Consider the following 23,487-nt stretch of genomic DNA (forward strand, 5'->3'; position numbering starts at 1 on the left):
TACAGGTAGTCCTCGACTTACAACAGTTCATTTCATGACCAAACTTACAATGGCTCTGAAAGAAGTGACTTATGCCCATTTTTCACACTTACAGCCATTGCAGTACCGCATGGTCACATGATCAAAATTCAGATGCTTGGCAATTGGTTCATATTTATGACAGTTACAGGGTGATGTGATCAGCTTTTGCAACCTTCTGATAAAGTCAATGGGAAAGCCTGACGTGTTACTATCTTAACAAATGCAATGGTTCATTTAACAACTGTGGCAAGAAAGGTCATAAAGTGGGGCAAAACTCACTTAACCAATATTTCACTTAGCAACATAAATATTGAGCTCAATTGTGGTCGTAACCTGAGGAATATTTGTATGCCACCAACCATTTAAAATATGTCTTTTGCCCAACCCCTTCAATTATTCTGTTATCATTCATTGTCAACTGCTCTAATACTGACTGGTTTTTTATTGTTTTGCTTATGGCTTTTCTTGGACTATTAGTGTATTTGACATTTTTGAGAATTTTGACAAAATAAAAAGCAACTGATAAATAAAGGCATGAAGAAACTCAGTGTAATACAACAACTTTGTTTTAGCTTCCTTGTGATATATCAGCTGTAACAGATGACAGAATAATAACATATCACTGTGAAAGTGTTTAATAATTAAGCTAAGATATAGCATAGCTGATTTTTTTTAATTAGCTTGCATGCAGTACAGTTGTCTAGAAAACAAATATTTTGACCTTTTTCATAGCTTGAAGGATATTTTCCAACATCTATTTATGTAAGGATTATGTGAAGTATTTTCACTGGTTAACAGTTTCTAAGAGAAACAGCGGTATTGCTGGAATAAAGTCGGATCTAAAAGAGCTTTTGTAGGATTTAGAACTGGAACAGTAGGCATAACACATTTATTTTCCTGCAACTGTAAAATAAATGTGGGGATCTTTGAATAGAATTTGTTTATTTTTTAATATCTTTATCCTGTCTTGTGGATTGATAATGTCTTGTGAGTCATAGAATGAAAACAAATTGTGTGGATTCTAACTAGTTAGTTTTCTGGTGATAAAAGATTTTTCTGCTTTAAGACATTATGTGCAAATTATAATACGTTAAAAGGCTTAACCAAAAGTTGATTGAAAACCATTTTTAATTTTCCGATACAGATCAGCAACTTGCTCGAATGGAAAAACTCGCTGGCTTAGTGGAAGAACTGGAGGCAGATGAATGGAGATACAAACCCATTGAACAGCTCTTGGGCTTCACACCTTCTTTAGGTTGAAATACAGCAATTTGTTGATGTGGAAGGATCCAGGATTAGTGCAGCCCCGTTTTAAAACTTGCAGTGGTTTCGTTCTGTGTTTTCCCACAACTCTGATGACAATCCAGAACTATTGTTTTTTTTTTCACCAGATCCAATAAAGTAGATTTATAAAAATTTTAGGGTTTTCTTTTTTAGTCACTTTCACACTGCTTGAGGATAGTGTGATTTTTTTTATAACTAAGGAGATGTAACACCAGCTGCCTGCAATTAGTGCAGGTTCGAGTCCCACCAGGCTCAAGGTTGACTCAGCCTTCCATCCTTCCGAGGTAGGTAAAATGAGGACCCAGATTGTTGGGGGCAATAAGCTGACTTTGTAATAATGCCGCTTGGGGGGGGCGAAAGCCCTAATAAGCAGGCATATACATAGAATGAAGGCTATTGCTAAGCACATTGATTTGTGCTTCTTAGATTGTAAGCCACCCTGAGTCTTCAGAGAAGGGCGGGATATAAATAGGATTAAAATAAAAAAAATAAAAAAAATCAGTTTTCCAAAAAAAAACCCAAACCCCTTTTTTATTTTCAGATGGGAAGGGTTAATTATTTCAATTCAACAGTCTTGATTTGCTGACCTTGAGCTTGCACAATGAAAGTTGACCAGGCAGTTGGACTTTTTCTTCTACATAACTCTTAGAGGGTAGAGTAAGAAGCCATCGTTTTAAGCCCTAAGCTGTTGCTTTGAAGAGAAATGTGATAATAGGACCGGATCACTTGGAGGGTAGAAAAATATTAACCGTTTCCTATATTTAGGTTGTTGCTGAGAGTGCATTTTGACAGTTGTTCCTCTGTTAAATTAGGTGCGAAAATGGTCAGAACAAATCTTAAAAAGAGACATTGACTGTCCCGTTTGCTGTTCCAGTCCACTTGAATAGTCTGTTTAGCAAATAAATTATTTTAGCTCTTGCCATGATGTTGGTTTTGGTATTTCTTTCAAGGGCTTGGTAGTAAGGAAATGGACCGATACCATATGAGTTTCAGTAAAGATACTAAGATTCAGCAAGTCTACATAGGGACAAATAGAGACAGTATAACTGCAACATCTTGAGCTTTGATGTTTTCAGAAGAAATCTTGGTGACGTTCTCATAGCAAAGGACTGGCCTGAAGGAGGGGGAAAAAAGGACAGGGAAACGACTGATTATGGACGGTGGGGCATCCTTTATGCTCTCTGAGCATGGTTGTTTTCTTGCAGATGTTTTCATTATCCAAATTGGGTAGGTAATACCATCGGGCACTGATGATGTCACCTAGTTTGAGTATTGAAACATAAAAAAACAACCAAACTCAAGAGCGTGCCAAGGACCCCACTGTTCAAACGTGAGCCACAAATATTGTTGACTAATTATGAGCATGCTACCGATAGACTTAGTGTCAATGCTGCAAACATTGGATGTTTTTGCTCTGACAATATAAGGCAGCCTTTTTCTTTAAACTGTTTTGCTCTGAATAAAATGAAGCTGGGGGAGGGAAGAGAGTGCTAACCCCCTTGTTTAAATAAGATAAGGAATGGCACTATAGATAACGGAAGTGAAGCTTGCATTTTAAGCTAATTGGAGAATGTGATTTATGACGTTGAAATTAAGGGAGGGAATTGTGTTTGATATGATGTGTTCAGGGGAGGAGAATTCAGATTTTGTCATGATGTCATGGTTCCGGCTAAAGAGACAGTTCAACGAACATTCGTTGTTGTTAGCTGCAAAGTTGTGTCCCACTCATTGCAACCCTATGGACAACGTTCCTCCAGACCTTCCTGTCCTCTACCATCTTCTGGAGTCCATTTAAGCTCACGCCTACTGCTTCAGTGACTCCATCCAGCCACCTCATTCTCTGTCATCTCCTTCTATTGCCCTCAATCTTTCCCAGCATTAGGCTCTTCTCCAGTGAGTCCTTCCTTCTCATTAGGTGGCCAAAGTATTTGAGTTTTAGCTTCAGGATCTGGCCTTCTAAAGAGCAGTCAGGGTTGATCTCCTCTAGGACTGACCGGTTTGATCGTCTTGCAGTCCAAGGGACTCGCAGGAGTCTTCTCCAGCACCAGAGTTCAAAGGCCTCAATTCTTTGGCGCTCAGCCTTTCTTATGGTCCAACTTTCACTGCCATACATTGCAACTGGGAAGACCAAGCCGAAAGAACATTCAGGCATGGTTTATTCTAAAAAGTCCATCCATGAGTACCGATGCTTCGTTCTCATTATTATAGACTTTTTAGAATAAACCATGCCTGAATGTTCTTTGAACTGTCTCTTTAGTCGCAACCATGGCACTTAGTTTCTGAGATCATGGTCTGTCATATTTGGATAATGCACTGTTGGCACACGATTCAGCTGAGATATGACAGACTTGATCAGGAGGGCTTGATACTGAAATTTGTGGGATTTGGAGAGCTCATCAGTAGTTCCTCCTCAAACTGGAGTAGGAGGCTGAGTGAGCTTTCAGAGGGAATCTGTGCTGGGCCTCTACTCTGCAGCTTCTGTTAATGATTTGGATAAGGGAATGCACACTGAATTTCCACATGGCACAAAAACTGAGTGGGATCACTAATGGCACGGAAGAGATACTGGTAGTCCTGGACTTACGACCCCAATTGAACCAAAAATTTAAGTTGCTAAGTGAGACGGTTAAGTGAATTTTGCCCCATTTTGCAACCTTTCTTACGACAGTTGTTATGTGAATCACTGCAGTTGTTAAGTTAGTAACATGACTGTTGTGAATCTGACTTCCCCATTTACTTTGTTTATCAGAAGGTCGCAAAAGGTGCTCAGATGACCCTGGGGCACGGCAACCATCATAAATATGAATTAGTTGCCAGATATCCAAATTTTGATCACATGGCCGTGGTGGGATGCTGCAACAGTCATAAGTGTCCAAAATAGTCATAAGTCACCTTTTTTCAGTGCCGTTGTAACCTCGGACAGTCGCTAAATGAACTGTTGTAAGTCGAAGACTACCTGTACTTCAAAGTGTTCTAGAGAAATGAGTTGGAAATTATATTTAATGGAGATAAATGCCAAATTTTCCGACAAGGAAACAAATCAGTTGCACAGGTATAAGATGCAGGATTTCTGGCACATGTGGAAAAAAACAAACTTGAAACTGTAGCTGACAACAAACTGAATCAACATGTCATCTGGCTCTAAAACAAACAAGCTGTTTTTAACTGCATGAGTATAAACAACATTTCCAAATCTTAAGAGGTAATGTTTATATCAGAAATAGTTCCATCTACTTCCAGCTTTAAGGGAAGGCCTCTCTTATGTATGCAGATAGAAGCAGCCACCTCACCTCCATGAAATATCCAAGTGACGTGACTCACATTCAGAGAGATGATGCAATGCATCAAAGCTTTCTGCAAACCAAACAACTCATCAATGAGATTTTTTTAGCCGATATATATTTGGCATACAGAAAGGTCTTCCTATGGTTAAGAATGCTATGGAAAAAATAAAAAAAAACTATTCACTCTTTTAATTATTACTGGCAGTCCTCGATTGACAACCACAATTGGGACCAGGATTTCCATTGCTAAGCATTGTTAAGTGAGTCGCACCAGATTTTGCAACCTTTTATGCCATGGTTGTTAAGTGAATCACTGCAGTTGTTAAATAAATCCTGAGGCCGTTAAACGAATTCAGCTTCCCCCATTGTCTTGGCTTATCGGAAGCTGCCGGAAAGGTTGCAAATAGGCGATTATGTGACTCCAGGGTTCTGCCGTTGTCATAAATACACGTCAGTTGCCAAGTGCTTTGAGTTTTGTTCATATGACCATGGAGATGGGCTTAAGCTAGAAGTCGCTTTTTTCGCTCCCATTGTAACGTTGAACAAATTCTTGTAAGTCAAGGAATATCTGTATAAGAACGGAGTCCAGCATACGTCACAGTGGAATACTTTTCACGATTATTTACATTGAACAATTTAATTTTGCGTTTGTTCAAAATCGAGGCTACCCTAGGGAAGAATTTGGAGAAAGAAAACGGCCAGTAAAAGAGTTGACAAAGTCAAGAGAAAACGACAGAAAAGCTCGTGCCACAATGAACTTGGGGTTTCTAGGAGATGCCAGAGGAACATTTTGTGCTTACTGACAGCTGCTTGACTGCTATTCCCTCCCCAAGTGCTTACAATCTGCACATGAACTCTAATTATGTACAAACAAAAACTCCAGCCAACAACTCTAGATGCAAATAGCAGAAGGGAGTCTTCTTAAAGAACTTGGAACAAAACAGTCCAGCAGTCGTTGCTAAATGCAGCCAAAAAAAAAAAAAGAGCCATCCAGTCTTTATGTACTGGCCTGCTTTGCAATTCTTTGTGTTTTTATAAAGCTGAAAGGAGTCCCATTGGTGACGTGCTGCTTAGGGGATGACTTAATGCTATTCCAAAATACTTATCCAATACCTCAGAGCGTGGCTTATTTTTCACCAAGAAAGAAGCAATTATATGGTTGTTCCCTTCTTGGCAGGCTTCTGTGCCCTTGAAAGAGGTTTGAGAACTGGGAATTCAACTGATGAAGTCTGCCTTCTTATTCAGTGGCAAGGATGGGAATTATTTCACAAGCTGATCTACTTCTCATGCGATAGCTGAAGATGTAACAATCCTGGCTGGCATAGGGTTGTAGCAGGTGGCAAAATGGGTCCACCTCAACATCAGGAAAAAGCAGTGAAACTGCAGTAGAATTTCCTCATTTATTGTCATGCAACTTGGAGTTCAAAAGTGCTATCTATATTTTTTATATATGTTTTAACAAAGGCCTCCTTCATATGCCTAGGTCAATATCCCCATGCAGAGGAATTAAGGAGGCAAAACTCGAAAACCTTGATTGGCTGATAAGAAAATCTATTTGATGTTTTTGCCAAGTTGCTCATAAAGGCATAAGAACAGGGTCAAAAAAATAAAAAATAGTGGCATATAACTAGTGTTCCACATCAGTAAACATTTCTGAGGCAGAAGGGTTGGACTGATTGATCAAAACTTCCCTTTCGGCCTAGTTGTGGTTGTTTTCCTCGGGAGGCAGCGTTCAAAGTCCTATTTTTGGACTTTGTCCAAGCATTTTTCTTTTCAAAACTCATTAATGACAATGGAAAGTGTCCCATGGTAATTTTAGAAGACTTGAGTCTAGGTTTGGTTTTTGATTAGTTTGATTGGTTAGTTTCGTTAAGTAGCAAATGTTTAAGGTAACTTTGTTTACTTTAAGACTCGTAGACTTCAGCTCCCAGAATCCCCCAGCCAGTAAGGAATTCTGGGAGTTGAAGCCCATAGATCTTAAAGTTACCAAGGTTGGACACCCCTGATTGAAGGATTTTGATGACATCTCATATCCCCTGTTATTACAGAACAATATCAATTTAGCATCTATTAGGAAGATGCAGAGAACTGATCTATATGTCATACACTATACACCTGTAAATCTACCTCCTTTTTTTCCAAATCTTGTCTAATAATTTCCTCTAGAAGAAGCGGTGTCAAACTCAAATTACACTGAGGGCGACATCAGCATTACGGCTGCTCTCAAAGAGCCAGATGGACGTGGCTGGGTGGTGACAGCTGGGTTGCCGCAACTAGGTAGGTGTGGGTGGGTGGGCTTGGCCAGGTCAACATGGCCAGCTCGATGCCACTCGGTACAGCTGACTTGGTATGGCCAGATAGGCGGGGCTGGGTAGGCGTGGCCAGATAGGAGCAGCCAGCCCAGCTCCGCTGCCTCAAGACAGCTGAGTCGGCATGGAACAAGTCGTACCAGCTAACTCGACGTGGGGACAACTCAGTACCCCACAAGCCCCTCACTTCCCCAAACTGCCGGCAGCCAAGTGCATGTGCGCGCACTCTCTCTCTCTCACACACACTCACACACCGCATTCCAAGTCTGGGGACATTTATCTACAGAGAAAGGAGAGGTTCTTCTCCCATGATTGGCAGCTTGCCACCTCAGATGTGAATAAAAGTCTCCAAATTTGGAATAGCGCGTGTGCAGCACGCTAAAGTTCTTGGTTGAATTACAAAGATCTCTGGGGAGAAGGAAGGGTGGCAGGGAGCTGCGTGAGGGAAGGCTGCCCCAACAAGCTAGCATCCTTCTGGAAAAGATTCCCTTTCGAGAAGGGCCAGACTCCCTCGTGCAGGACCAGGGAGCGCTGCCCCCCTGCCTCCTCCTCTTGTTCTCCAGAGATCTGTCAAGGCAGAAGTTTGACTCTGCGCTTCCATGCGCAGCAGCTTTGCCCTCCACCTCCTGTTTTGCAGGGAGGGACTACCAGACAGGGAAATGTTAATGCTCGGATGTGTGGGATTGGGAGAAGAACATCTGCTTTGGCATGCTGTGCGCATGCATGGATGCACACACCTTTCCAAGTTTGGAGACTTATCCATATCTTATAGGGACGCGGTGGCTCAGTGGGTTAGGACGCTGAGCTTGTCAATCAGAAGGTCGGCAGTTTGGTGGGTCGAATCCCGAGTGCCACGTAACAGAGTGAGCGCCTGTTACTCGTCCCAGCTTCTGCCAACCTAGCAGTTCGAAAGCACATAAAAAATGCAAGTAAAAAATAGGCACCACTACGGTGGGAAGGTAACAGCGTTCCGTGCGCATTTGGCGTCTAGTCATGCCGGCCACATGACCACGGAGACGTCCTCGGACAAGCGCTGGCTCTTCGGCTTTGAAACGAAGATGAGCACCGGCCCCTAGAGTTGGAAACGACTAGCACGCATGTGCGGGGGGAACCTTTACCTTTTTATCCATATCTTAGCTGGCAAGCTGCCAATCATGCCAGGGCTTGGGGAGAAGGACTTTTCCTTCCTCTGTGGATAAAAGTCCCCAAACCTGGAAGGCTTGGCTGTCGGCAGTTTGGGGAGGCAAGGAGCTTGTGGGGCACCAAGTTGTCCTCAAGTCGAGTTACCCGGTGCGACTCTTTTCCATATAATGTAGCTGTCTAGACATCAGAATTAACTTCCTAGCTGGATAAGCTATCTGCCAAAGATACAAACCACCATGTAAAGTGGTGAATTCTTCACTAGACTCCTTCAAACAAAGACTAGATCAGTATTTCCCAACCTTGGCAGTTTGAGGGCGTGTGGATTTCAACTGGCAGAAATCTCCAGCCAACATGCTGACTGAGAAATTCTGGGAAATGAAATCCACAGGTCTTCAAGCTTCCAAAACTGAGAAACATTGGACAACATCTGTCAGAGATGTTGTAGTGCAGGGGGTCTTCAAACCTGGCTCTTTTATGACTTGTGGACTTCAACTCCCAGAATTCCTCAGCCAGCGTGTCTATCTGAGGAATTCTGGGAGTTGAAATCCACAAGTCACAAAAGGGCCAAGTTTGAAGACCCCTGTTCTAGTGGATCTTTTGCTATTCAGACTGGGACACTGGATCAGATGTCCTCTAATATTCCTTCCAACCCTAGAAATCTACAGTTGTCCTATGGGTAATAAAGATAAGTGAATTTTAAACAGAGACAATTTATATGTGACCAACATACCCAAATGTCTTCCCCACTGCATACACTTCATAGGAATGTGCATTTCAAGCCTAACGCTTTTTGCATAAATGCTATGCCTGCTTTTCTGGTGCCCACATGTTTTCTCCATATTCCCATTTTAAAACGAGCAGCTAAAAAAATGGCAGAGTTGATGGGCTAACCATCATGAGTCTCTATTTTCCACCCTTTGTTGAACAGCAGCACTGAAGGTCCAGCTTCAGTTGTTCCATGGGTTTTCTTTCGGCTGTTCTTTTAAACAATAATAAATGTGCACTTTGGGGAGATTTTCTCTCTTGGCTGAACTCCCACACAAGCCACCAGTGGGTGTGTTTTTATTGCCCTGCACCCAAGCAAAACCAGAGGTTCTTTGTTGCAAACTGCTTGGGAACTGGTTGTACTAGAAGCGAAGGAAACGCTGCAGACTGGCTGTCTAAAATTAGTTGTTAACCACATGGTCCTGTGCTGTTGCTTACTGATGATCTCCACCAGATGTATCTCTGTTACATGCAGAGAGACAAAAATCTTATAGCGCAGGCAAATACTTACATCAGTTGCAGAAGAAATGAAAACATCCCCAATCTTCATCTTCATGGGTGAGGGAATATAGAAAATCCTGTTGGATCAAACCAAAGTATCTTCTTGTCCTTCATGATGGGACTACACGTTGGATAGCCTCTTTCCTTTGGAAGGGATCACATATTACAGAATTATAGACATACAGTAGGGCCATATTTGCATGCAAATTTTTCAAGAAGTTTTATTGTTTCCTCATTTAACGGTTAGCTGCCGGAAACACCGACACACGGCATCTGCGAGCACTGCAACACACATTTGACTGTCCTTTGTGAGCCTACCAACTATAACTTCCATCTATTCAGTGGTGGGGTATCAAAATTATGTGCGGTGAGATTGTCCGCTGCTCGACACCATTCTGGAAAAGGGAGGAAGCATGGAATAAGAAAAGAGAAGAAGAGAAATGCTGGATCTTTATCTGAGAAAAGGTCCTGAATACAAGAAGCGAAGGACCCAACGCTGAAAGCTTTCGTACAGTATGGGGCTGTAAGCATGTTCACTTGGGTTTCCACTGTTAGATGGCTGTAAAGACACAATAATCCCACGGAAGAGAAGGAGCATCAGCTTGAAGCACATCACATATCTGATCCCATTTTGTGCTTGGCAGCTGAACTAAAATGCATATAATCAAGTGGGTTGATAAGCTTGAGGCACATATCACTCAGGATTTTTTCCTTAGATATCATGTCATGTTAGCTAATTCATCTGTATCTAAAACAGAATGACAAATGTCCTTTAATATGAGACATCTGCCTAGAATCCCAGAGGTCACTAAGAATGTTAATCTATTCCTCACGTTTTAGTGTCCTTCATGCATGAGAACTTCAACTTCCAAGATTCTCAGCAGTGACCACACTTGCTGGGGAATTCTGGGAGTTAACTCCTACATAATGGAGGACATCCAAAATGGAAAATGCTTTCTTAGCCCTTTGCAAATCAAAACCAAACCCAGCCTGGTGGTAGTTTCAGAATAAAGGGGTGGATTGTAATGTCCATTCTGGTAAAATTAAACTCTTGTTGGTGAGACACACAAAACCATATAATAGGAGTGGGTGGTACATATATTTCAGAAATAAATAAAAAAAATGCTTATCACTTCTTAGCAATCTACTTCTAGTTTCCATGTGGCACAAAACAGGCAATTTATTTGCAAAGCAATGACATTAAAAATTGCAACCTACAAAGCAAGAATTTTCCAGTTTAGTTGATGTAAAAGTTTCTATTTAAAAAAAAAGAAATCAAAGAACTTGAAAGAAGAGCTTCAGTTTGAAAATGCTTAGCTAGGGTTTTTTCCCCAGAAGATACAGTTGTATTCATTTTTGTCACAATCAAGAGAACACAGTAATTTCCTTTTTTTACTATAAGTGCAAAATTAAGCTAAGATGGATAGGTTACCACCCGTTCCTGCTATTCTGATTGTGAAGGACCACAATGCTTATCTCGTATTTCAGCTTAGATGCTTTGACACCATCTGTGCCTGAACAGACAAGTAGGTAAGTGTTTGGTATGGATGTACACAACTATCTTTATCATTTTAAAAAGAGAGAAAATTGTTACAGCCAACATCTCTTGTGTTTCCATAGTTGAAAGAGTACAACACAAATCATAAATCTGATGGCTAAAATTGTGTTGGTGCCTAGAATTATAAATCAGTCCTTTTGGCAACCAAAAGATGTCCTCTAGTTAGCTACTCAAAAGCATGAGTCATTTATTCAGTGAGCAATACACCCAACAGAATATGCATACAAGTATAAATAGTAAAAAAAGGCAAATTTGTTAATAACTTAAATTGAAACATACTTGGCTTAATGCTCCATTTTCTTTCATATCTCCCTCTACAGTAAATATGACCTTGATTTCTTTTCCTCTGCTCATGTACCATAGTGCTTAAAAGTATGTGAATCCTTTTGAATTTTTAATTTTTCTGTATAAATGTGACCTAAGACTTAATCTGTTCTGCATACAAGTCCTAAATTTAGATAGGAGCCAATTAAACAAATGCAGTTAGATAAAGAGAACCCAATTAAACAAAGATAGACAGATATACTGACATTTTTCCATATAATTTTCTGGTACAATTCAGAATTCATGGTTCCATCGATGATGGCTAGTTGGCACATTATCTTGATCTAGAGGTAGCAAAGCAGACCCAAACCAGGGTACTGTCACCACCATGTTTCCCACAAAGGATAAAGTTCTTATGTTAGAATGTAATCTTTGCCTTTTATCAAAATAACACTTTTCATTCAAACCAAAAAGTTCCATTTTGGTCTCATTTATCCACAGAATATTGTTTCAGTACCCTCTGGCTTATCCATGCGGTCTTTCCCAAACTGTAGATGGGCAGCAATTTGCAGAAACTAGTGGCTTTTTCCTTTCAGCCCTGTCACGTGCACCATTGTTGTTCAGTATTTTCCTGATGGGGCTCTCATGAACACTGATTTGGCCAATACAAGAGAGGACTTGTATTGACATTACCCTGAGATTTTTCAAGACCTCTTAGACCAGACATGTCAAACACAAGGCCCGGGGGCCGGATGCGGCCTGTGAAGTGGTTTCATGTGGCCCGCGAAGCCATCCTGGAAACAGTGAGTGAACGGCCCCCACTGCCTTGGCCCTGGCCCAGAGACCCTCCTTCTGCCAGAGACCATCAGATCTGTCCCACTTCTGCCCGGGCCCCCATAGGCACCCTTGATGCGAATGATGTAGAGCTGGCCATGCCCACCCAGTAGGCCATACGCACTCTAGCCACGCCCACCCAGTAGGCTAGACCCACCCTGGCCATACCCACCCGGCCCCCTGAGGGCAACCGCAATGCTGATGTGGTCCTCAATGAAATTGAGTTTGACACCCCTGTCTTAGACTATTGTATGCCTTGCTCTCAGTGTGATTTTGGTTCATCAGCCATTTCTGGGAAAGAAGCAATGGTATCAAATTGCCTCCATTCCTACACAGAAAGTGGGCTGGTGGAGTCCAAACTCTTTGGAATTAGTTTTGTTACCTTTTCCAGTCTGGTGACCATCCACAACTGCTTTTTTTTTTTTTTTTGGAGGGCATGAGAAATCTTTTTTGCTGGAGCCATGACACACTTCTACATTCCTGTGTTGTGAAGATCAGACTTTGATCATCCAGAATCCTGTTCTATAAATAAGGCAGGATTTCCCATATTCACACCTGACTCTTCATCCCATTGACTTACATACTTTTGCCACACTCAAATATGTAGATTTGGATCATTTTCATGAATGAATAAATGAATTAAGAATAGTGTTTTGGACTCATTTGTTTAACTGGGATCTCTTTATCTAGTTTTAGGACTTGTCTGGAGAACATATCACATTTTAGGACACTCGTGTTTAAATTTTGAAAATTCCAAGGGATGCACAAACCTTTAAGCAACACCCCCTACTATTGCAAACCAGCATGCAATACTGACTGCATTATTATTTCCAGAATAAGTGAATGTGCATTTATTATGGGCCTTATAATTTGGGATTCTAAATGACTTTTTGCCACTGAGAATTATCTCACATAAATCTCTTCACCCTTATAAGGCCGGTTAAGCAACAAGGAAGACATTTGGTCTCATGGCATCCCTCCAATGAACCATTTTCTCTCTCATTGGTGGCTTACAGTTCAGGAGATGAATCAAAAAGGGGTGAGGCAAGCTGACCTACCCATGAAACCTAAAAAAAATATTTTTTTTAACGCTGAGCTAAATATTAACAGCTTCACAGTTGAGTTTGCTGCTTCTTCACCGCATAGGCTTCCACGTATTTAACCTTACAGCTATTAAGCATGCGGATTTTTTGAGATGCTTCCAGATTGCAAATTCACCTTTCTGGGTGGACATGTAGATGTACTCTGCAGAGTAATTTCACTGTTCTGCTGAAGGTGAAAGCTGCTTTTCAATTTTTGAAAGTGAATTTAATTGAGCACTTACTTAGTTTGAGAGAAAGTAGAGGAAGAGGGGGTCTAATCCCTCTATAATCTAAAATATTTATTTGTTAAATTTATATGCCATCCATCCCATTATCAAGCAACTCTGGTTGGCTATAAATGAAAGAAAATGGACTCCCTTGACTTTTCTAAGCCACATGTGTGTTCTGTACCAGCCTACTACCGGCCCTGCAGAAAAGGCAGGGACAACCCCTTTACAAAAAGGCAAGAGGCTGGAACTAAGCCTGCCAAATTTATTAACATAAAACAGAGCAAAACAAGACACGAACCATGAAACAGGAGGTATTCAAACGGTTGCCTTCAGCAAACCAGCCCTCCCACACATTCCCCTTTTAAACAGTTCAGGGCGTGGCTTCTCTCTGCCTCCTTCCGAGGTGCCCCATTGCCTTCCTCTGTTTACTCCTGATTGACTGCCTCCTGCGTCGGGCGTCCTTGAACAGGGCCAGCTGTGGGTCATCTTCATCCACGCTGTCAGGCTCACACAGCTGGGTCTGTGTCGTAACCAGATGGGAGGGGCCTGGCTGAGAGCTCTGCAGAGCCTCAAGGCCATCATCAGCAAGCTCTCCAACACCCTCAGCAAGCTCTCCAACACCCCCCCTCCTCCTCCTCTGAATCGTCCTACCCAACTGCCGAACCCACAGGCTGACCCTGAATCACAACACTGTGGCCCATCAGCCATGTGGTGAGGTGGGGGAAGGAGTGACAGAACCTGGGGACAGAGTTAAAAGAGGAATCAGCCTAGAATCCTCTACCTAGTCACAAGTGAACAAAATCTAACCCCCTTTGAATTCCATTGACCCTTATCTAACTGCTAGCAGGTTCTAAACCTTAATGGAGAATATTCCTGCGCATTGGCAGGAAGGTGCTTTTCCAGGAGGCAGCTGGACTGTTTTTTCCTTGAGGAGGAACAAGACATTTCGCTTCTCACCCAAGAAGCTTCATTGCTTCTGGCAGGATGGTGGGGGCGACGGAAGGATTAGTTTTGACAGGATTGGAGGGGGGGGGAGGGTTGGAAGGATTACGTATATTTCTTTGAAGTCATCTGGTTGTTAGCACTCTCTTTGAGAGCTCTTGAGACCACTTGGGGGCTTACGTGTGCCCTCGAGATATTTCTGCAAAGAAATATGATCCTTCCCCATGATGTCTTCTTCTTCCTCCTCAGGGGGGAAAAAAAACTGTCCAGTTGCCTTTTGAAAAATCACCTTTGAGACAACTAGGCCTGAATGAATCTCCACAGACACACAGGCGTGAGTAGCTATTGATTCCTTGGCATTCCTGTCTTGCATTGTTGTGGAGCTTTGGTCATGAATCGTAGACCACCCAAGGCCATTCTAATCCAAGAGCATTTCAATCTTAGGGTACAAAAGCCACGGGGAACCCAGCACCTTCCAAGAGGATTTAGTATTTTTCCCCCCTTCTCTCAACACATCTAATCTTCTCATTTCCCAGTGCTGATTTGTTTTCTGCAAGAAATAATGCATTATCCACCACCCTCGTATGTGACTGCCAGATAAGAAGGAACACATGACTAAGATAGCTGCATTCTGGGGAAACTGATTTAAACCAGGCTGCAAAAAGCGCAGCAATAAATCTAGCCCAGAAATGGCCTTTGCCCTTACCTTTTTTTTTCTCTCTCCCCTTTGCTGGATACTCTATTTATGTAACTAGTTCATTGGCTGTGAAAAATGAGCAGTCATGACCGCTGGTTTGGCAGCCAGGAGGAGAGGGAAGTGGAGCCTACTGTTGTCTAGACTGGCTACTGCTGGCAAGAAGCCCAGTTTAACATTGACTCCCAGTCCTTGACGGTCCTGGGAATTTCTCTGGAGAGATCTGAACCTCTGATTCTACCACCATCTCTGGATTTGTACCGCTGCAGCTTCCCTCTTCCTAGTCTTTTGCCATTGGTTTGGTTAGCTTCAGTAGTCACTGCTATAATGGGAGGGGGAAAATGTCATTTAAAATCAGGGGTCCCCAACCCCCAGTCCGTGGACCGGTACCGGGCTGCGGCATGCCACACAAACAAAGAAAGCCCCATCCACAGGACGGAGGCAGCACACAAAGCCACGCCCCCTCCGGTCCGTGGAAAAACCTCTCTCCACGTAACCGGTCCCTGGTGCCCCAAAGGTTGGGGACCTCTGCTTTAGATGCTCATGTGCCATTAGTTCAAAATGTAGTATGGGAAGTCCTCAACTTACAGCCACCATTGAGCCCAACATTTCTGTTGCTGAGTGAAACATTTGTCAAGTGAATTTTGCTCCGTTTTACGACCTTTCTTGTCAGAATTGTTAAGTGAATCAATATAGGTGTTAAGTTAGCAACCCGGTTGTTAAGTGAATCTGGCTTCCCCGTTGACTTAGCTTGTCAAGAGAGTTGCAAAAGGGGATCGGATGACCCCGAGACACTGCAAACGTCCTAAATGCGGGTCAGTTGCCGATTTTAATCATGTGACGATGGGGATGCTGCAACGGTGGCCAGTATGAAAAACTTTCAGTGCCTTTGTAACTTTGAACGGTCACTAAATGAGCTGTTGTAAATCGGGGACAACCTATAATTGTAGTCTAGCCTGTCTTCATCTGATGCATTGTGCTGGTGGGGTGCTAGTTTCTTTACCCTCAAATCCACTTCCGATGGCAGCAAAATTTGGAAAGCTATTTTGTACCGTTCACAAGTTCATGGAGTATTATGAGCGGAGTACATGACTTAAATACATAATTTAGCTGTCACTTTATAAAAGGGATTTTCCTCCTCGTTTGGATCCATCTATGGAAGACCGGTGACTTTTTTCATTTGGAGGAGAAAAGCCCCAATGTTTGTACCACCAAAACTCAGCAAAATATCAATTTACAAAGATGTAATTTCTCACCAAATTTTGAAGAAAATTAAGAAATAAGAATCAAGTCTTAAATAAACAAACCACCACCCAACACACACACACACACACACACACACACACCTCTGTAAAACTTCCCCAAATCTGAATCTGGCATGCTTGCATCATTACTCACTGTGTGAAAATCTACTGACAGTGGTAGCACTAGATCTCTTTCTCAGAGTCTGTGAGTGCAAAACCTAAGGTTGGCTGCTCAGTCATCTCACAGTCCTATTGATACCAAAAGGAAATCTGGCAATCCAGGAGGGTTCAGGTTAGTTACAGAAAGATGCGACTTATTCCTTTTCATGCTCTGAAATTCTAGAGCTTCATTTTCAAGGAGCTATTCAATATTTCTGGGTTTAAAAAAAGACATTCTATTATACTGGTAAATGTGCAATTCTCTTAGATCAGGGCTTTTCAACCAGTGGTACGGGTACCACCTGTGGTACATTGGCACCTGGCAGGTGGTACGCGACCATCCTAGAAAAGTGGTAGCAGGGGAGGGGAATGAGCTGAACCAGTGGCAGCACCACACAGGCCTGAGCGAGAGACGGCTAGAGCTGCAGGGCTATCAAGGGCTCAGCACAAGCACCAGGATCAGCACTTCTTTGGGACTGCCAGGACTCAGTGAAAGCGCCAGGATCAGTGCCAGGCTCCAGCTGGAGCTCGGCACTGATCCTGGCATTTCTGCTGAGCCCAGAAGAAGCTCCGATCAGCTGGAATGTTGCAGCATCTCCAGGGTCTTGTGATTTACATTCAGATGCTTCGCAACTGATTCATATTTATGACAGTCATAATGTCCCAGGGTCATGTGAAGTGACCAAAACCTGCTGCAACCATCCAGCAGACGGGGGGGAATAAAAACCAAACACCCCCCCCACCCCCACCCCCGCTGCCAATCATTAACAGAAATGCTCTCAACAATGAGAACCTCGGACAGGAGGAAGAGCACCGCTGGGTGGGCAGGCAGGCGTCTTGCTCGGCTGTGGCTTGGGGGGGCACTTTTTTCAGTGCCATTGTAACTTCGAACAGTCGCTAAGTGAACTGTTGTAATTCGAGGACTACCTGTACTTCATCACTTTTTTCCTTTTTGGGGGGTGGTCATCAAGTTTTTGACATCTTGCTAGGCGACTGGTGGTACTCGGATGTTGCCATATCCTAAAAGTGGTACAATGGGTGAAAAGGTTGAAAAGCCCTGTCTTAGGTAGTCAATACCAAAGAGATCTCCAAAGGCCTTGGCTTTTGATCCCTTCATGAACTTTTTAAAGTATTTTACTCCTCATTTGACTTTTTTGATGGGAGCACACCACATAGAATCTTTGATGGTTAGTTGGTGATGATGAATGCCCATTTAAATAAAATGAAGCATGCATAATGGCATGGGTCTGGAATACCTCGGGGACCACCTGCTGCCGGCGTCGACTCCCCTCCGCCCCGTGCGTTCCCACAGAGAGGGCCTCCTCAGGGTGCCTCCAGTCAGAGAATGTCGGCTGGTGGCCCCCAGGGGGAGGGCCTTCTCTGTGGGCGCTCCGGCTTTGTGGAATCAGCTGCCGGTTGAGCTCCGGATGGCACCGGATCTCCGCTCCTTCCGGCGTGGGTTAAAGACCCATTTATTTGAACAAGCTGGCCTGGCCTGATGGGGAGTTATTTAGGGTTTTAATATTTATATATATTTTCTATTGTTTTTACTGTGGGCAATAATTTAATTCTTTTTTAACTTTTGTATTTTTGTAGTTTTATGATATGCCCTGTTCACCGCCCTGAGTCCTTCGGGAGAAGGGCGGTATAAAAATTTAATAAACCTAACCTAACCTAACCATAATGTTTCCATGGAGAATCCACACCCTAGGAGTCAAAATTCCATGAGCCAGAAGCATAGCCAAGGAGCTTCTATTTCTCACCATGGATTATTGCGCTTTCAATATAGGTAATTTACCACCCCAATTGAGCCCAAAATTCCTGTTGCTAAGTGAGATATTTGTTAAGTGAATTTTGGCCCATTTTATGACTTTTCTTGCTACAACTGTTAAGTGAATCACTGCAGTTAAGTTAGTAACATGGTTGTTAAGTGAATCTGGCTTCCCTATTAAAGGTCACAAAAGGTGACCACATACTCCTGGGACACTGTAACCGGCATAAATATGAGTCAGTTGCCAAATGTCTGAATTTTAATCACGTGACCATGGGGATGCTGCAACAGTTGTAAGTTTCAAAAACAGTCAAACGTAACCATTTTTCAGTGCCGTTGTAACTTTGAACAGTCACTAAACAAATGTTCTAAGTCAAGGGCTACCTGTATTTTGACAGAATATACGTGAATCCATCCTTTTCTGAAAGTGATGCATGTTGGATGTGTTGATCCTAATTCCAGAATTCCCAGTCAATGCATACATTACTGGCTAGAAATTTGGGCAATTGTAGGTCAAAACATGTCTGGGCATCAAACCTGGAAAGGTTGCACTAAGCTGTTTTTGGATGTATATTAAATCATTCACAAGAAGAAGAGTAAGGGGTTGGTTTTTTTAGCAGCTGAAAAGTACCAGGTTGATGTAGAGAACAAGAATGGTTAGGTCATTTTTTATCTTGTTGGTTGAACCTGCTCTTCCTATAGCTTCTTTTCCCCACTCATGCCCAGGAATAGCCGTACGTCACCAGCAGAAAAGTTTGCATCTGATAGAGCTTATCGGTGAGTTGTCAAAATCCACTCTGTTTGCTACTTGCACAATAATCTGGGAAGGTCAATCCTTTAACCAAAAGGTCTTTCTTTTTTTCTTTCTTTTCTTTTTCTTTCTTTCTTTCTTCTTTCTTTCTTTCCTTTCTTTTTCTTTCCTTTTTCGCTTTCTTCCCTCTTCCTCCATCCCTTTTTTCTGTCTTTCTCCTTCCTTCCTTCCCTTTCTTTTTTTCTTGCTTTTTTCATGTTTTTATATGATTTAACACACATACATGTATGACCCAAACTTCACTCATCTATTTTTTGCCTCCTCTTGGCTATTATAATTAAATAGTAAACTCTTTGGGAGAGACAACTGTCTTTCTGTTTATATTGCTCTGCAGATCACAATGAATAATCGTAATAATCATTGCCTTGTTGCTGCCTTGGCAAGGATGATCAAGCCTTTGTTAGTGAGATACCACCCTTAACCTGTTAGGAGTGGAGATGATTTTCCAAAGGCACAAAGCAAATAAGGCGAGCTTGCCACAAGCCTCTTTCAGTACTGATGCTAGAATTTCTATGTATTTCCTGCCCCCAAATGATAGGAAATTTACACCACTGACTTTTAATAATTGAGGTCAGATGGGGCTTCAGAATCTGCCCCAAAAAGTAGATACGGGGTTCTCTGCAGCCCTGGGATTGCAGGTTACTCTTCTTTCTCCTAGAGTAGACCTAATCCAAGGCATATTGGCTTGGCTCCGTGACGTTCTTTGGAAGCAGTGGTCCTCAAAAAGATTTCCTGACTTAGTCTGCTTGTGCCACAGTTCACGCTTCTGGTTCCTTCTGCAGTTACAATTCAGCCTTACACCTCATCTTCCCTGCCCCCTCCAGTCTTGCAAAATCGCTGAACTCAGCACGTCGGCAGTGAAAGAGGCTTGGTCTTCCTCAGGAAAAATGCCTTGCAAGACACGTCCCTGGCAGCTGCAGAGGTTTTGTGTTTTTTTTTTTAACCATTTGCGGGAAGCTTTGCTTTGCGCTGACACTTGATCTCCTTCTCCAACAATTGTCAACCAGGGCAGTCAAACGACTAGACCAGAGCCAGGAGGGGTAACTATGTACTCTGGGACAAACTTGTAGTCACGTAGCCAAGTTTGCTTCTCTTTACATTCAGTTCTCCTAGCATGCAAGATCTGGCATGCAAATTCGTGAAGATGCTCTCTTTTTGTGAGTTCTGCCTTTTTATATTTAATACTGACTTGTTTATCATTTGGATGTGGGGGCTGTTTTCACCTCCACTTCCGAAGTATCCTGAATCCGTGTTTAATCCAGTAAAATCTCCATTGATTTTTGATTTTCAAGTATTCTGTCATTTTAGGGCTGGATGGCATATCCAGAAAACAATGGTGTTTGATTTAAATATTTTCATTGTGCAATCCCAGAAGGTCCAGTGCAGGAAAGAAAAACCCATAAACATTAAAAAGCAAATTGGAACAGCGTTAAGAGCTGAAATATATACATATTTTTAAAAGTTTTAAAAGCAAAATCATAATCCTAGAGAGAACATGTTGAAAAAGTATTTTGCTCACTTTTTTCTAGCACACATGATCTGGAGATAATTGAAAGATTTCACAAAGTTATTTTGTTTTATTCTTTCATAGATAAAATTTGTCAGATGTAGATAAGAACTTTCTTCTTTGAATATGTAAATCACAAGCTTCCCCAAAGGTAAGATCAGTGGTGGGATTCAGGTGGTTCGCACCAGTTCAGCAGAACCAATAGCTAATTTTTTGTTGCCCGGGCCCAAAATGGACTTCCAGAAGCGGCATCCACACAGAGAATCGGTTGTTTACGTATTTCAATCCCACCACTGGGTAAGATGCACCATTTGCTGAATCTATTTCCCAACAGGATAAGAGGAATTTTTATTGTTCAGATCTTCTTGGCTTCTGCTTTCAACTTACCTCGAAAATTGTGGTTGATGTTGGACAATGATGGAAACTAAAGTCTGCACTCACTTGGTGGGAAAGCAGGAAAATCATTAATGGCAATCAATTTTTGAAGACTGTAACTTCCCCCTTTTGCTTTGCCTTTGGGAAAAACAGTCGTTACTTTTTGAAAAAGCACAATAACTAGCAATCTGAACACAATAACTTGGTAAAGTATACAGTTTAATACTTTAGGGCCCTTACTCTGCAAAATGTACCAAGTTGGGGAAGCTGTAACAAAACTGTGTGTGCTGCCCACTGATCATAAAAAGCCGTTTTTCTCCACAGGGAAGATCAAGCTAAAACTGCAGTGAAATTGTTACTTGTTCTAACTGGTTCAGAAGGGAAACCAACACATATTTTTACTCGATACCAGATTTTTTAATTCACTGATTATGTGCCATCAAATCGTTTTTGACTCCTAGCGTACACATAAAATAGATTTTCTCTGTAGATAGATCTATACCCAGCTTGGTCCTTCAGGTCCTCCAATGATGCGTTTACTACCATTGTAAATGAGTTCACAAACTCCGCTGTTTGTCATCCTCTTCTCTTTCCTTCCACTTTTCCCAACATTGGACCCTTCTCAAGAAAACTGGGTCTTCACATAAGGTAGGATCATTTGAATCTGGTTATTTGTAGCTCAAATGAGAATTCTGGGTTCATTTGTTCAATAATCATTTGGTTTGTTTTCATGACTGTCCACAGTATTTTTACGTTGTCTTCTTGATACTCGAAGAGTCTTCCAAATTCTAGAATCTTATGCCGCTAGAAAGACTTCAACAAATGTTTTAAAATACTTTCCTAGGTTTTCCACCCCAAACTCTCCAAATAAGATTGTCAACTGTTTTTAGTATCAGCTAAATCCCGTGCATTGTTAGACTTATTCCTTAGTAAATATGCTGGACTACAGCTTTAGAAGTGCATTGTGACAGTTTCATTGGAAATGGCTCAAACTTTGTTTTTTTTTTTGACCCTGCACTACACTGAGAATGCTGTAAACATTTCAGTAGTGTGTGGAAGAAAAATGGAGTGACGTTGTAGCCCTTATGTCTCCATCCTGGTGGCTGTATTTGCCTAAAATTCCCAGCAGTCACAGGCAGAGTAATTCATGGTTTGCTGGCTTAGATATAGGAAATTCAACCCAAAGAATCTTGACAAACAAGCACGAGGGTGGGGAACTATCATCCATATCAGACTTCTGTTGTTTTATAGCTTAGTTACTGTTCACCTCAGTGTTTGTCAACCTCAGCAACTTTAAGATGTGTGGACTTCAACTCCCAGAATTCCCCTAGTCAATATGGCTAGGGAAATTCTGGGAGTTGAAGTCCACACCTCTTAAAATTGCTGAGATTGAGAAATACTGGTGCAACCTAGACACATCCATCCGCAATCTAGTTCCATACTAAATGTTAACCCATAATAACAAGTATTTCCTTATCTTTGTATTTGATTAGGCTTTAGTGTAAAGAGTTGAAGAATTATAGTTGTGGCCATGGAACAAAATGTACACTTATGTGGATATAAATCTTACCTCTAAAATAACTATATCTCCTACTTTACCAAATTAGTCCTGAAAAGGAGTATATTGGATGTCTGTAATAAAGAATAAAAGGGGACGCGGTGGCTCAGTGGGTTAGGACGCTGAGCTTGTGTCGATCAGAAGGTCGGCAGTTTGGCGGGTCGAATCCCGAGTGCCACGTAACAGAGTGAGCGCCTGTTACTCATCCCAGCTTCTGCCAACCTAGCAGTTCGAAAGCACGTAAAAATGCAAGTAGAAAAATAGGGACCACTATGGTGGGAAGGTAACAGCATTCCGTGCGCCTTTGGCGTCTAGTCATGCCGGCCACATGACCACGGAGACGTCCTCGGACAAGCACTGGCTCTTCGGCTTTGAAACGGAGATGAGCACCGGCCCCTAGAGTCGGAAACGACTAGCACACATGTGTGGGGGAACCTTTACCTTTACCTAATAAAGAATAAAAACAAGCCATCAAGTATTAAAACCAATTATTAACAGAACAAGCAGTTGTTCTGCTTCCAAGCGGAATAAGCAGTAACATAGGTAACTGGCTATCCAGTTGAGTTGCCTTTCTATTTAAAGCTGAGTAATTTCTAACTCTGTTTATGGACATACAAATCAGCATATGCATTTTTAAAGTCATTTATACCTTATCTTTGTGTTTGAACCAGCATGCATTGCAACAAAGAGTGGTTAAATGGGCAATAGAAACTTAGATGCATTCCTTCTTCTGGTTTTCTACTTTCGTACAACCGTGTTTCCCCGAAAATAAGTCCCTACCCTCATTTTTTGGGGTAGACAATATAAGCCCTACTCCCAAACTAAGCCCTAGTTAGGACCCGCACCCACTCCATCCCACCTCACTGCAGCAATGGGGCAGGAGGCCTGCATGGCACATGGTGCCACTGCCGGCACAATGAGGTGGGGGCGGTTGCTAATTGAAGAACTGCAGTGACTCACTTAGCAGATGTGATGAGAAAAGTCATAAAATGGGGCAAAGCTCCCTTATCAAATTTCTCACTTAGCAATAATAAATTTTGGGCTCAGTTGTAGCCAGAAGCCGAGGACTCCCTGTGTATGTAAAGTTTGCAATTTTCATTTCTTTTTTTTATCTTTCTGCCAGCCATTGTTTCAACTGTTGATTCGGTACA

At 42.1% G+C, this 23,487-nt stretch overlaps 1 protein-coding gene across 2 annotated transcripts in view; it reads left to right on the forward strand.

Moving 5' to 3' along the window:
- ANAPC16 (anaphase promoting complex subunit 16) overlaps nucleotides 1-2,223 on the forward strand; it is a 31,018-nt gene extending 28,795 nt beyond the window's left edge. For both annotated transcript variants that reach the window (XM_083364840.1, XM_083364841.1), the window contains one exon: nucleotides 1,166-2,223. In XM_083364840.1, the coding sequence (XP_083220966.1) occupies nucleotides 1,166-1,281 (116 nt within the window). In that variant the 3' untranslated portion in view covers nucleotides 1,282-2,223. The remainder of the gene's footprint in view (nucleotides 1-1,165) is intronic.
- The last annotated feature ends 21,264 nt before the right edge of the window (nucleotides 2,224-23,487 follow it).

The sequence above is a fragment of the Vipera ursinii genome (assembly GCF_947247035.1).
Source record: "Vipera ursinii genome assembly, chromosome: 5".
NCBI lineage: Eukaryota > Metazoa > Chordata > Lepidosauria > Squamata > Viperidae > Vipera > Vipera ursinii.